Source organism: Microtus oregoni, unplaced genomic scaffold, assembly GCF_018167655.1.
Source record: "Microtus oregoni isolate MIOR12 unplaced genomic scaffold, Mior012 000400F_ref0000027, whole genome shotgun sequence".
Lineage (NCBI taxonomy): Eukaryota > Metazoa > Chordata > Mammalia > Rodentia > Cricetidae > Microtus > Microtus oregoni.
This window is the reverse complement of record NW_024545012.1, coordinates 5886-20269: the sequence shown is the minus strand read 5'-3', so window position 1 is coordinate 20269 and position 14384 is coordinate 5886. Positions and strand designations below refer to the sequence as shown.

The 14384-nt window shown below is 44.2% G+C and overlaps 1 protein-coding gene across 1 annotated transcript; it reads left to right on the top strand.

Annotated features, from left to right (window-relative positions):
• Positions 1-578: 578 nt before the first annotated feature.
• Positions 579-13947, top strand: LOC121445725 (cysteine dioxygenase type 1). The gene is made up of 5 exons (XM_041647872.1): positions 579-956; positions 4715-4792; positions 7471-7625; positions 11885-12054; positions 13487-13947. The coding sequence occupies exons 1-5, from the start codon at positions 787-789 to the stop codon at positions 13514-13516; spliced, it is 603 nt and encodes a 200-aa protein (XP_041503806.1). The 5' UTR covers positions 579-786; the 3' UTR covers positions 13517-13947.
• The last annotated feature ends 437 nt before the right edge of the window (positions 13948-14384 follow it).

The following is a 14384-nucleotide window of genomic DNA, read 5'->3' as shown; positions in this document are numbered from 1 at the left end:
CAAGTCAAATATTAATCCACAGTACACTACTGTACATTTGAATTTAAAAAGAGAAAAACACGAGCACTCTGGAGGCAGAAGCAGGCCGGACCTCTGAGATGAAGGGCTACAGCCAGCCAGCGCTATAAAATGACTCTCAAAGCAAAGATTAATTATCACCTAGCCCGGGGCTTGTATGTGGACCGTTTATAGTCACCTAACAGTTACTGTGGCCAGGGAATGGATTCATCGTTCATCTTCCCGACCACCTTAGCTGCATTTGGAAGATGGGTTCCATTTCCTCAGTATCCACCCCTCCGAGACCTAAAACCCACAGGCATTCATTGTAAACCAAGCCCTGGAAAGGGATGGGATGGGCGGCCAAAATCCGCTGCTAAGGCGGGGAAGAAATTGCTCATATAGAGCAAGGGCCACAGTGGGGCTTCTGAGAGCTGGCGCGCACAGGCAGCAGGGTCCTGTGCCAGAGCCTTCCCGCTGGCGCTCTCCAGCTCCAGCCCCTTTCTCAGGTCTCTCCGCCTCACTCCTCCCCCTGAAGGCGGTTGATACGTTCTGCAGGACTCGAAGAGCTTAAAAAGGGCCCGGGAGGGCGGATTCCGCAGCTTTGGTCTCGACCGGTGCGGTGCACTAGGCTGGTCTCCGGTGACTCCTAGACCTGAGTCTCAACACCCTTGCGAGCCTTTAGTGCGGTGGGTCCCGGGCGTCCCGGGTCCTGGGTGTGTCGGGTGTCCAGCCTGCAGCCGGGGTCCTCCGCAGCCGGCCTGGAGGGGGGTGCCGCAGCCCTACGGGATGGAAGGGACGAAGCTGCTGAAGCCCCGGACCCTGGCCGACCTCATCCGCATCCTGCATGAGCTCTTCGCGGGCGACGAGGTCAACGTAGAGGAGGTACAGGCTGTGCTGGAGGCCTACGAGAGCAATCCCGCCGAGTGGGCTTTGTACGCCAAATTCGACCAGTACAGGTGAGCGTGCCCGGCCTTCTGCAAAGCTAGGTCCCCGCAGTCGGAAGGGAGGTCCCCGCACCACTCTCAGGTTTTCCGCTGTCTCCCGCAAAACCCCGCCACCCCCAGTCCTAGCCTCCAACACAGCAACACCACGCCCCACCTCCGCAGCCGTCTCTGGCACAGCACCAAGAGACCCCTCCCGCCACCTGGCACGCTCGAGCTCCAGCCGGGCAGCCGCCTGGGACTGACGGCAGATGGTCGGAGAACGCTCCCGGAGATCACCCTGGGTGCTGGTGGGACCCAACACAACCCCAAGTCAGTCCTTTGTCCCCGATCCTGGAACAGCGCAAGGGTTTTGCGAACTGTTCCTATCCAATGTTAGTTCTTCCACCCCACTTTCACCACCCCGACTAAGGATTGGCTCGCACACTTGTCAGATTTTGTAAATTGGGCACTCCGCGGCTTTTGCAGCCCCCCAAGCCTTTGGCCTTCTCTCTCCCTTGTTTCCCAGAACCTAGAAGGTAAAACTAAATAAAGACCGCTACTTTCCGGACCTGCTTGAGTCTGGTAGCCTGAGACCTTTGGAAGCTTTGACTTAAGGATTAAGTCTGATGGTCAGCCCTCAGGAGCCAGAGCTCTTAAGTTTTCTGTGTGGAAGAAAGAGCAAGCCTCAGTGCTTGCGCTTGATAGACTGGCTGGAGGAAAGGGTGGCAAGAACGGGGCTTCTCCTCGGAAGTTCTCTCCTTAACATGTAACAAAGTTCTGTCAGCAAGGGCTGTTTCGACAATATTTTTAAACTTAAAGTAGTAAAAACTTAGGACAAGAAGGGTGGCATTTTGTGTTTGGGAAGTGGTCTGAAGCGTTTCCTTTGATTCTGGTCACTCAGGTCTGGGCTGGGTCCCGCAAGGGTACACCTGAGATGTCTATTTAAATGCTGGCAGGTAATTGCCCGTTTGTGGACCAAGAGCTCCTCCAGTCAGGTCACACGGTGTGAGATGAAACTGTTCTTATCTCAGTTTTACAAGCAAAGAGCAGCGGAAAAGGAGTTGGGTATCCTACACAAGGTCGTTTCCCCGTCATTGTTTAGGAGCCTACAACTAACAAGGCCGCCTGCAGCGCCTTTGGCCTGAAAAACTTTATAGCTCCATATATGCAGGTGTTTAAAATAAAAATCAAATATTTACTGAAAATCATCCACAGTTTTTTTTTAATTTGGCATACATATAATTCTATCATTTATTAAAGATTAAAGCAAATATGTATGTTAATGAGAAGGAGTGCTTGTTTATTTTTACATGAATCTTGGTCCAATATTTGTTGTTTTGATTTTGCATTTGAATGAAATATTATTAAGCATGAAAAAGAACTGAGGCTGGGCATGCTGCTTGCCCTTGGGAGGTGGAGGCAGGTAAACCTCAGCTGCCCTGTGTGTTCACAGCCTGGGCTACATGAAAACTCCACAAAAATGCCATATCCTTCACACATGCATGCCTGAACACACACATGACACACACAATAATAATACATTTTAAAAAACTGGTTGCTATGGTGTCATGCGATGACGGGGCAAGTGCTGCCAGTTACCAGTTTATTACACATGACATTTTATTTGGTATTAATTTGGGGCTGTACCTTCAGAAATCTTACACTGTTCCGATCTTCTATGCGCCCACATTCCGCTGTGCAATGCACAATTTAAGAAGCTGGACTGTAAACCCCCAGGCAACTTCCTCTAGACCTGTGACAAATTCTTCTGTTACTGTAACATATCTGGAGACATAGCATTGTCCAAGTGAAATTAGTCAGGTTTGTGGCAACAGCGCCTGCTCTCCAGAACAATGGCATTGCCAGGGATCTCTCCCTACACCCAAGCACAGCTCCGTAAGATAGAGGTGAAGTCCTGGGTGGGATATGGGTGGACTATAGGGAGAACAAGAGACAGAGAGTTCTATTGTATTGTCCTTGGTGCCCAGAAGGATTCCAATCTGATCTGGGGGTGGGAGCAAGGCTGTGTGTGTTCCTTTCAGTATATCCAGACGGTGGGTTCTTTGGAGAAGTGGGGTGTTAATACAGGAACTCTGTTTACTGTGGCTTAAAGGCTGTGTGTACAGCCCCTTCCTGGGTCATAAGGTATAAGGGAGACTAACAGCTAAAAAGAAAATAATGGTACCTGGCAACTCTCCAGAGACCCATGGCCTGCACGCACCGGGCCCTGAGCCTGGGGGACAGAAGGAAGGACAGGACAAGAGGAAAGCTGCAGTGCATGGGGAGCTTGGGTTAACAGATGACGGAGTGAGCAAACAGTACCCAAGCAAATGTGTACAATGCTTCCTTGCCCATAGAGACAGCAGTCTAAAACGGGTGTCACAAACATCAGACACTGCTGGCCAAATGCTGACAACAGGATCACTGGACCAAATTACAACTTAAAGAGTTCAAGTGTCCATAGGATAGTTGTTTTGGTTTTGATGGGTTTTTTTTTTCTTGCCAGTTATAATAGTAAAAGGTTTGGCAGTATTCTGACCTAATGTAGCCTTTGTTCTGGTATTTACTTCAAGCTACGGCTTATTTGTGCTTTTGAATGTGTTTGTATCAGGGCTTTAGCAGTAAAACTGGGCAGAGTTCTAGAACAGTCCTTTAATGAAACTTTAGTCCTCAAAAGCTACCAAGGGAAAAAAAAATCCCAAAACAATAGCAACATTCTTTTCTGGGTAGTAATGAACTCTCCAGATACCTTCCATGAAAACACTACTTTTTACTAGTTTGAGACTGATAAGCATGGAGAAACATGAAACTTTTTTCCCCCTGTTATCATTTCATGCTGGTAGTAAAGACTGAATAGCTACCTCAGGAAAGTCAGCAAATCAAAATACAGAAATGTTTCGTCATTCTTTCTAGACCAGAAAAAAATAAAAGTACACAATGCAGAAAAGTCAAAGCTCAGCTGTAAAAACAGTTTTTATTTGTTCTGGGCTCTGAATTCGAAAACCGTGTTCAAGTTTTATTGAGGTGGAAGCTGGGGGCTAGGATTCATGCTCCTGTGCACAGTGGGTTAGGGGGTCCACTTTGAAAAGCCCCAGAGCAGCTAGGCTTTTGGAATCTGCCATTCCTGGGAAATGTATCTGGAGGCTAAGTACTGCTTTCTTTGAATAATGCCTCCCTTGTTTTCAAAAACAGAAAGTGCATATTGAAGTGGCTCACAATTTGACTGGGCTGAAGGAAGCAAGCAGTGCTTGTTATTTTCAGATGGCTTTGTGAACAAAACTGAACTATGGATTTAACTCAGGAATACGCATTAGCATTGAATGGGTGTGAGCTATTGGTAGTGAGAGAAAGGGGTTTGTTCAATTAACTTGTATGGCTCCATGCTCTTTCCTTTCCTTGACAGTTTCTGACAGTTTGTTTGGTTTGGTTTTGGTTTTTCTCCTTGGCTGTTTTTGTTTTGTTTTGATTTTATATTTCCTTTATTCTTGTTTTGTTTTTAAAAGAACAAATCCCAATCCCTACAAATGGCTTCTTCTGAACTTTTACATTTGAATGAAAGATTATGAAACAGAAAAAAAAAAAAAAGGAAGGTTGGGCATAAGTGATGCTTAGAATCCCAGCCCTTGGGCATGGAGATAGGGGAACCAGGAGTTCACAGCCTGGGCTACATGAGACCATTGTTTAAAATGAGAATATTAGTAAATAAAAGTAGATGACACCGCGTTATGCTTCTTTTTTCTAGTACTTATCTCAGCAGGCAGATTCAGACTGGCATATGTCTGTCTTTTCAGGTACACTCGCAATCTTGTGGATCAAGGAAATGGGAAGTTTAACCTGATGATCCTGTGCTGGGGAGAAGGACATGGCAGGTAACACAGCCGCTCGCTCACTCAGTCCCGGCTTTCCCTGTGAAAACGCCTCCCTCCGGCATCCTTCCAGCCTCCGGGGTTCTTTCTTACTCTTCTTTGATAAATCTATGGTTTGGCTGGCCATGGTGGCACACACCTTTAAACCCAACATAAGAGCCAGCAGATGGATCTCTGGGTTGGAGAAAGTTACAAAACGCCATATGTCCCTACTGTGAAGTAACATTTCGGTGTGTACACTATACTAATGTGACTATGTGTCTATGATACTTTGTTAATGAAGTTGAGGTTAGATACACATTGTTTTCTGTTTTGCACATTTTGTCAACTTCTTGAAGACCAGGCTGCCCTCAAACTCACAGAAATCCACCTGCCTCTGCCTCCCTGAGTGTTGGGATTAAAGGCGTGTGCTACCACCGCCCAGCTGTTAACTGCTTTTATAATGTGTTTTAAAATAGGTATTTAATAATCTCAAGGTTCAACTAGTATTAGGTTTTGATATACACAGTGAGTTCTAGGACAGGCAGGGGTACATAGTAAGACTCATAGTAAGTCTCAAAATATTCAAAAGTAAACCTGTATTCTACAATGCCAGGACTCAAATGTATGTCTCATGCATACTAAGCAAGCACTCTACCATCTAACACTGAACTAACACCCCAGCCCCATTCACGGTATTTCTTACAGTGAACAATGAGAGCTCCAGGCTAGTCACCAACTTCACAAGGACTAGCAATTCACATTTAGAGTTATTTGTTTACATTGTCCACTAATCTCAGCATGGAATTAGCACTGGGGTAGGAGTCAGGCATGTACTACATACATTTAAATCACCCCTCATCTCCTCCCTCAGCAAGCAAGATGGCTCAGTGCATAAATGCGCTCGCCCCCAAACTCGATGATTCTCCCCAATTACTGGAATCCACAGAGAAAGCCAACTCTTACAAGTTGTATATGCACATACACAGAGAGACAGGGGGATAAATAAACAAACCAAAAAAGAATATAAAATAATAAAAATAAAAATAAGACCTCCACCCCAAATGAGTAGTAGTAATTCAGAGGAAGCAAATAGTCACCTTAATTCGACATCTCTGTCTCCTATGGAGTTAAACTGTTTTTGGAACTGTGCTTAACCCTGACCTTTGACCTTTGTGGTATGTGAGATGTGTCAACAACTGTGGGACCAAAGACCAAACTGGTAAGATTTGGAGCTAGAAAAACGTCACAAATTCAGAAAAATTCTGTCCACCTCTAGTTAATCGTTCAACTTCTTTACCAGGAAAGCAACTTAAACTGACACCAATACTTTTCAAATCTGTTTCCTTGTCTTTAGTTTGCACATTGGTCAGCTTTGTTGCCAACTGAATAATAACTGTATTTTTACACAGATCTCTCGGGTTCTGTCAAAACAATAGCTAGACCCGTTTTGGTGAGAGAAAAGAAATGCAGAATTACGAGGTTAGGTCCGTAGGGAACATTTGTTGATGAAATGGGGTAGGGGTCATTCTCAGTGCTTTTTAAAAACAGATCAGCAGGGATAGGGCTAGTTTGTGGGCACAAGGAACAGTTCTTTTTATGACACATTAAACATTACCAGAATTCAACGGGATGCAAATGCTAAAAATTATATACATTTACAGATTTTATTCAACCTTGTCCCTGTTATGACCTCATATGCCTAAATTGTTGGCTCTAAGATCACATGAATAAATTCCTTTTCACTTAATATGCAGTTTGCTTTCTCCCACCACTATTGGAAGATCATCCCTGGTAGGCTACTCCAAGCCTGTAAGATGTTAACGCTGTGTATACATTACATCATCATTTCAGGATAGTGAGTATGTTATGCTCACGTACACATTCTCCCACCCACACAAAGAAGAAAAGAGGAAAAGCCTATGGGGAAAAACAGTGATCCCAATATGGTACAATTATTACAAATGACTATCCTCATCCTTTTAAAAATTTCTTTAATGAACCCTTCCTCCTGTGTGCCCATGCATGGGTGCATGCATGCATGTGTGCATGCGTGCATGTGTGGGGGATGCCAGAGATAAAATTCAGAACCTCACATACATGTGAGCCCTCCTCCACTTCTAATATTCTTTCATTATCAGTTATAGCACAGTTTATATGTCTTATTAAATGCTGCGTTTTCCTGGGCGTTGTGCCGCACCTGGAACCCCAGCAAGCCTGTAATCCTCCCTTCTAAGGCAGGAAGAGCATGAGTTCTAGCCCAGCCTTAGCTGTGTAATGATACCTGTCTCAAAGACAAGGATCAGCAAAACAAAAAGACAAAAACAAACAAACCAAACAACTGTATGGGAGGGGAGGAAAGGTTTCTGGGTTTGTGTTTTGTTACCAGATTATAGTTATAACATTTTTAAAAATGTAAGCCAGGCCTGGAGGGATGGCTCAGCCGTTAAAGGCTAGGCTCACAACCAAAAATATAAAAATGTAAGCCAATCCTTAGTGAGAGTTTACATCTAAACTGTTAACTACGTGCCTTGCTGTGGATGCTGTGTTGTTATTGTGCCCGGAACCATCGTGCTGAAGTGTAAAACACAGCAACTGAAATGAATCTGGTTGAGAGCTTCCCAAGAGTGTATCAGTTTCCACTCAGTCAGTGGAGTGCTGGACCAACTACTGAATTCATTTGTCATTTTGTGCTCATATAGCAGTATCCATGACCACACGGACTCCCACTGCTTTTTGAAGATGCTGCAAGGAAACCTAAAGGAGACATTGTTTGCCTGGCCTGACAAGAAATCAAATGAGATGATCAAGAAGTCAGAAAGGACCTTGAGGGAAAACCAGTGTGCCTACATTAATGGTAACATCCTATTCTTTGTCTAGGAGAACACAGGAACAGCTGAACTCTTATCTATGCGTGTTGATGGGAAATAGTTACAATCTGGCCTGAACACAATGTGTTTCTAAGGCTTTAAAGCAGGGTTGGAATTATTCACTCAAAACATATGCATGAAGATTGTCATTCATTGGAAAGTTGTTTACCCCGTCGAAACTTAGAACAAAGAGAACGGGATATGAATTTATACAAAAGAGTCGTGTCTACTTGCAAAATGTATAGTGTGTGTGTATCAGAAAATGCAAGGACGTGTTCTGGAAGAGATTAAGAACATTAGCCAGTGCCTATTTTTGTAAACCGCATGCAGCATACCTAAAAGACTTTTCTCAAGGGAAATTTTGTAATGTATATTGTTGGGCAATGACTTAGAGATATCGTACCAAGAATTTGTTCTTTCCCCCAATGTCTTCTGGAACAGCCAAATGCTCCCCAGGAGAGGCAGTGAATTTATTTATGTTTCTGAAAAGGACCATAACGTTCCCAAAGTTCATTAAAACATATGAGAGTCATAATGTTTTCATGTATAGATGAGATTGCCAGTACATATGAAGATTAAATAACTTGTCTGGAGTCACTCCGGTTTTAAATATTTAGCCAGTATTTGAATGCATGCAGTTCAAGTCCAAACATATGCTTTTAATCAGGAAGCTGGCCTGCTTATATAAAATAAAATATTATAGCTTTCCCTGGCAAACACAGCATTTCCTTCATATATCTTAAAGTCTAGTATTGACCTTGCTACTTGGCTTAAATTTATTAGATTATTAGTTTAGGAATGCAGATCACTTACAGAGATCAGATTGTATGGGAAATGTTTTCTCTTGTATTCACTTCACACGAGTCTGTCGGGTTCCCCTGTAGACATTTTCATTTTTCTCAAATGTTTGAGGGTTGCTATATAGAAGGCGCACACCGGCTTTATAAGAACAGGCTTGTCACTTATACCTTAGCACAGTAAAGCTAAACGTCTTTTAGGGTAATCACTTTCAGCTGGACCCAGAGTCTCTAAGAACATACATTCCATTTGGAAAAGAGCTCTGTCAGGGGTCTCCAGTGCAGAAGCCTGTAGCAGCCAAACATATGGGTGAAGGAGGGAGCTGCAGACGAGGGGTAAAAGATTTTGGCGAGGACCTAATGAACTCTGAAAGGACAGCAGTGGTCCCCACCCCCGGAGGAGAGTGAGTCCTGGTTCTTTTTCCATAGAAGTGTTAAATTCTGGTTGTTAATGTTAATTTTTGCCAATCAGCGAAAGGTGGGATGTACTCACTGACTATTTTTGTAGACTAATTAGTGAAAAACATTAAACGCTTTCCAACCTCTGATGTTTACAGATTAGGGGCAGACATGGGTATGATCTGGGGAAGGTTCCCTGTCCAGGGAAAGGTACAGCTCTTGCGGAGAGTAGAAACTTGAGGAATGGGGGCAAACGGAAAGGAAGAAGGAAGATAAGGTTGGGCAGGATGTATTAGGAGACTGTAAACAAGATCAAGACACAAGGCTCTGCAAGCAGCAGAGAGACGAGCTCTCGCCCATCAGCAGAGCTGTAGCTGGGAATGTCTTTACACATCCAGGAGTAACAGACAACATAGGCGAAAGTGAGCAGAGAACTGGGACAGACGCTCAGGAGCCTGTTTCAAGTGGGAGAGGTCCAGAGAACGTTGACAGAAACACCAAGAAAAGTCCAGCGTGACTGTAACAGAGGGAGTACAGACACATAGGGGAGAAAGAGGCAAAGATTCAAATGCTGAGACTGTGAACCGTGAGGCTCACATAGGAACCTTGGGCTCTTCTAAAGGACAGGTGATTTGATCTGAGGGCCTTCGATTGTCCATCATGAGCCAGCTGGTGTGGACACCTGCAATTAGAAAAGCAAAATATTATTCGTATACAGCATTCAGTGTTAACTGTTAATGCTCATTCCAGATTGTGCATAAGCAGGCACTAGATCGTCTTGGTTTTCCTACTGCACAGTGTTCATGTACCATGTAACTCTAGCACTCAAGAGGCTGAGGCAGGAGGATTTGTTTTCTGCAAGTTTGAAACAAGCCTGGGTTCAATGTTAACCTCGGAGACACAGAGAAATTCTGAAGGTTGGGCCAGGCATGGTGGCACAGCACTAAAAAGCAGAGGTAGAGGATCTCTGTTACTTTGAGGCCACCCTGGTCTACATAGTGAGTTCCAAGACAGCCAGAGTTACATAGTGAGACCCTGTCTTGAAAAAGCAATGAGTGGGGGGGGGGGGGGAGAGCACACTGGATTTTTAAATCTTCCTGGACATAATTGCCCTGTCTAGACTGGTTATTTCTAAGCCAGGGTTCACAGTCAGCCTTCCCTTTGCTTTTTTCTGCATTTGAGCTTATTTCCCGAGTTCATGTTGCCTTTGTTCTTGATCCTCGTTTGAGTAAGCGTCTCTTCCAGTGTCTCTCTAGGGAAGGCATCATGGATGCTAGATTTTTGAGACTTCCTAATATCCAAAACACAAAACCCCATATTCGAATCTTATAACTTGATGGATAAACTAGCTGAATTTGGGTTGTGACCTCAGAAGCTTATGTCTCTGTCTTTAGTGTATCCTGTCCCTGACCCTGTTGAAAGGGGACAAGTGGTCATTCTGACTCTTAACTCCTTCTCTGAAGACTCTTCTGGAAATGTTTGGGATCTTCTCATGTGGCACCTTCATCTGTCCCTTGCTGTCCCACAGCGATAAGGTCACCTAAGGACTCATCGTTCTGCCAGGTGCTTGGTTTCTCTCAGTTTGACCACATGAGCCTCAATCCAAGAAATATCCTCAAGCTGTCCCTATGAGCTGTGTTTCTGAAAGGCCTCTTGTTTGGATATTGAGCTCCCTGAACTTGTCCTTTGATCTTTGTCCCCTTTATTATTTTCATCTTTGTCCTTTGATTTTTTTTTAATCGACCTCAACTTTTTCTACCAGCCCTTCTGTTCAGGTTTTATTTTATTTGGCAATTCTCCTGCCTCTGCCTCTTCAGCATGTCCTACAGACATGCATCACCACATCCAGCTGTCTTTTTATTTGAGAAGCCTTTTTGAGGCTGGGGTTGTAGTTCAGCTGGTAGAGTGTTTGCCCAGCATGTCTGCACAAAGTCCTCGGTTCAACCCTACCCCCAAATAAAGCAGCCCCAGACTTGGGGTGGGGCTGAGGAAAGGAAGATCAGAAGGTCAAGGTGACCATGAGCTGCGTGAAACCATCTCTCAAGAAATAAATAAGCAAAAACAAAAAATCTTTTGATTCCTGCCCCCCGCCCGGTGTTTTGTCTCAGTTAGAATGCTAATAATAGACTTCCCCAGGTCTTCTCAATGTCCTGTTTCAACTTGCTTTTCCAGGCTGCTCAAGCCCCCCTCTGTCTTCTGTACTAGAGGCTAATTCAGTTGTGTGCTCATGTGTAAAATCCAGGGACAAAGAAGTTCACTGGTGTCTCTGTGCACAGGACAGGGCTTGTTGACTGGATCGCTCTCTGAGGGTCAGGCAGAGCCCTTTAGCAGAGGAACTGCTGGTGGCAGGATGGGGAGGGCTTTTCTGTGGAGCTGGTGAGACTCCTTACGGAGGTGCCCGCATCTCTGCCTGGAGAAAGAAGTCCTGGATGATGCTGGCTGGTGAAGGAAGCAAGACCCTTGCCATTCACATGTGCCTTGTTGCTTCATTCACTCGTTTGTAACCTGGTATCCACCAGTCCCGAGTTCAGCCACGGTACTTTTTCTAGATAGCCAATCTCTGTCTTCTACAGGGGTTGGGAGTGTGGGGGGGGGGGGGGGCGGGGGGGGATGGTGAAAGGATTTGAGACCCTACTTCCTAAACAACCTTTCAACCTGTAAGTGTGTTAGCCCTGTCTTCACTTGTTTCCAGAAAGTGCCTGGGGCTGCCAATTCCTGATCTGTTTGAGAGTTTCAAATTATAGTTTCTTTCTTGGTTTTCCCCCTGAATGGTTTAGAGTTTTGTTTTCTTTTCCCTAATGAAACTATCTTTTAAGCTTTCAGGTTCTTACAAATTTGTATCTAGTTTTAGTCTTTCACTGTAATGTGAGATGGTTTGCAGGGAGAATGCCTGCATGGCGCTTTCTATCCATAACAAGGAAATTAAATCTACTGTACATTCATGCCATACTCATCGATATCAGTTAAAGATTGTGGGTGGTTAGGAAACTCTTTGCCTTCAGCCGCCGTCTCCATCTCTCCGCTGTTTCCTGCCCCCTTTGTCTGCACAGATTCCATTGGATTACATCGGGTGGAGAACGTCAGCCACACGGAGCCTGCCGTGAGCCTTCACCTGTACAGCCCACCTTTCGATTCGTGCCACGCCTTTGATCAAAGGACCGGCCATAAAAACAAAGTCACCATGACTTTCCACAGCAAATTCGGAATCAGGACTCCATTTGTAAGTAGTTTCCTGGGTTTGAATGACTTAGGAGGGACTACGGAGAGGGCTCCTGCAGGGGACCCAGATTCAGTTCTCAGAAGCCCCAACTGATTCTAGGACTTACATGAATTAGGAGATCTGATGCCAGTGTCCTCTTAGGATCTCTATGGGCAGCCATGCGCATTGTACACACACACACACACACACACACACACACACACACACACACACACACGTAGGCAAAACACTCATGCGCATAAACCTTTAAAAATGCATAACTTAGAGACTGCCAATAGTGTGTTGTAGGCTTTTATTGCCGTAGGTTTATTTAATGTGCTGGAGAGATGGTTCTAGAGCTCATGGTTCTTACAAAGAACCATGGTTCCCAGGACTCATACCCAGCAGCTCACAACGGCCTTCAGCTCTAGCTCCAGGGAGATCCCATGCCCTGGTCAGCCTGGGCCCCTGTACTCACATGCACATACCTACACACATGTACAGATTATTTTAAAAATCATAAGCATTATTTAAGTATCACAAATCTAAGATATTCTTGAATGAAATCTCAGGGTAAAAATCCAGTCTATCCTTATTTCTTAAGCATTGGAGATACTTTATTATTTTAAATTAAATTAAATGCAAGGACTTGTTTTTGGGAAACTTCAAGATGTGTATTCACTCCTAAAGGAAATGTTTTCTCCACTTGGGAAATAAGACTGAAGACTTTATCTGGCCTGTTTCTCACTACTCTGACTTAATGTTTATAGGTCTAATTCACTGGGACAACAATACATTGCATTTGCTGAGACTGTTCTGAAGCCTGTGTTTTGACTGTCACGTGTGCTAGCTAACTCACTGAGATGTGATTTTTTTTGGGGGGGGGGCACAAAAATACTGTACTCTATGCTAAGACATTCTTCTTCAAGGAAAAGCATTCCCGCCCCCCATAAGGCAACCAGTTTTCTGTCATTGGTGAAATAAATTGGAATGGTCTTCATTTAGTTATTAAGGAAGCATATGGCAACTTGTTAAGCAATAGTACATGGAAACAGGCTACCGTAATCCTCAGGTAACTTATTGCCCTGTTTTGCCTTTGTCTTCCACATCTGAAGCTCCAAAAGATACTCCTTTCACAGGAAGAAAGCCATGAGGCTCCATTGTCATAGCCAGGCTTTCAAGTTCTGCTTGAGAAACAAGACCACTTAGAACAGTGTTTCTCAACCTTCCTAATGCTGTTCCTCAGGTTGTAGTGACCCCAACCATAAAATTATTTTTGTTGCTACTGCATAACTGTGATTTTGCTACTGTTATGAATCATAACGTACATATCGGTGTTTTCTGACAGTGTTTGGGGACTTGCAGCCCCTATGTTGAGAACCACTTACTTAGTACAAGCCTTCATGTCTTGTACAAAATTTCTTACACGTCTTTCTCGTTTCCTTCCTTACAGCCAACTTCAGGCTCAGTGGAGAACAACTAAGGCATACCAAGCCCTGAGAAGTTTTGCTTCTGGCTCCTCAATGTTTACCTTGGGCAGAGAGGCCGCCCAACATTTGCTGCCCAGTAACACAGCTAAAAAAGCCCATGCTCGAATCTATGGCAAAGTGGTCACTAAGGAAGCAAATGGTGTCCTAAGCTATGCAGGAGAAAATCTGTGTTCTTGGTATTTGATGAGAACTTTTTAAATCTGGATTTTATTTTTTCAAGCCTGTTTGACAAATTCCTATGCCGTTGGAGAGTAGGAAAGCATATAGCAGCCTGCTGCTTGGTAGTAGACAGCAGCGGGTGTGGAAATACGCATGTGCCCAGACCTCCTGCATGCAGAAAACCGAAACTGTCTCTAATGTGCCCCCCCCTTTGTACTGCCACCAAATTGCCAAACTACTTTAATAAAACTGGATTTGAGAACAAGTAGACATTGCTTTTTTGATGCATATGCTATAAGTCATCATATAAATGAGTTTCTTAGATTTAGATAAATTACAATGTGAAAAGCACTTTGGTTTGGGAGAGAGAGAGAGGTGTGTGTGTGTGTGTGTGTGTGTGTGTGTGTGTGTGACTCAAGGCTTCTTGCATGTTAGGTATGTACTTCACCACTGAGGTATACCCCCATCCCAAAAGATGTTTCTAGGATAAAGGATTGTGAAGGCCCAGGAGATGCACTCAACAGTAACGTGGGGGTCTTATTTTCACTAACTGACAAGAATACCAACACAGAGGCGTTCTTGCCTGAAAACTGCTGGAGTGTCCTTATTTGCATGAGTTCAAATGTGGTTTTGTATCCAACATTTAAATAGTGGAACATTATAAAAGAAGATAGATTCCTAACATCTTGAACCTTGAAGTTA

Excerpts from the sequence above, each read along its gene's own strand:
- LOC121445725 (XM_041647872.1), top strand. The coding sequence starts at position 787 with ATGGAAGGGACGAAGCTGCTGAAGCCCCGGACCCTGGCCGACCTCATC. Across the intron at positions 4,793-7,470 it reads TGGGGAGAAGGACATGGCAG|CAGTATCCATGACCACACGG; the intron begins GTAACACAGCCG and ends GTGCTCATATAG. Across the intron at positions 7,626-11,884 it reads CCAGTGTGCCTACATTAATG|ATTCCATTGGATTACATCGG; the intron begins GTAACATCCTAT and ends TTGTCTGCACAG.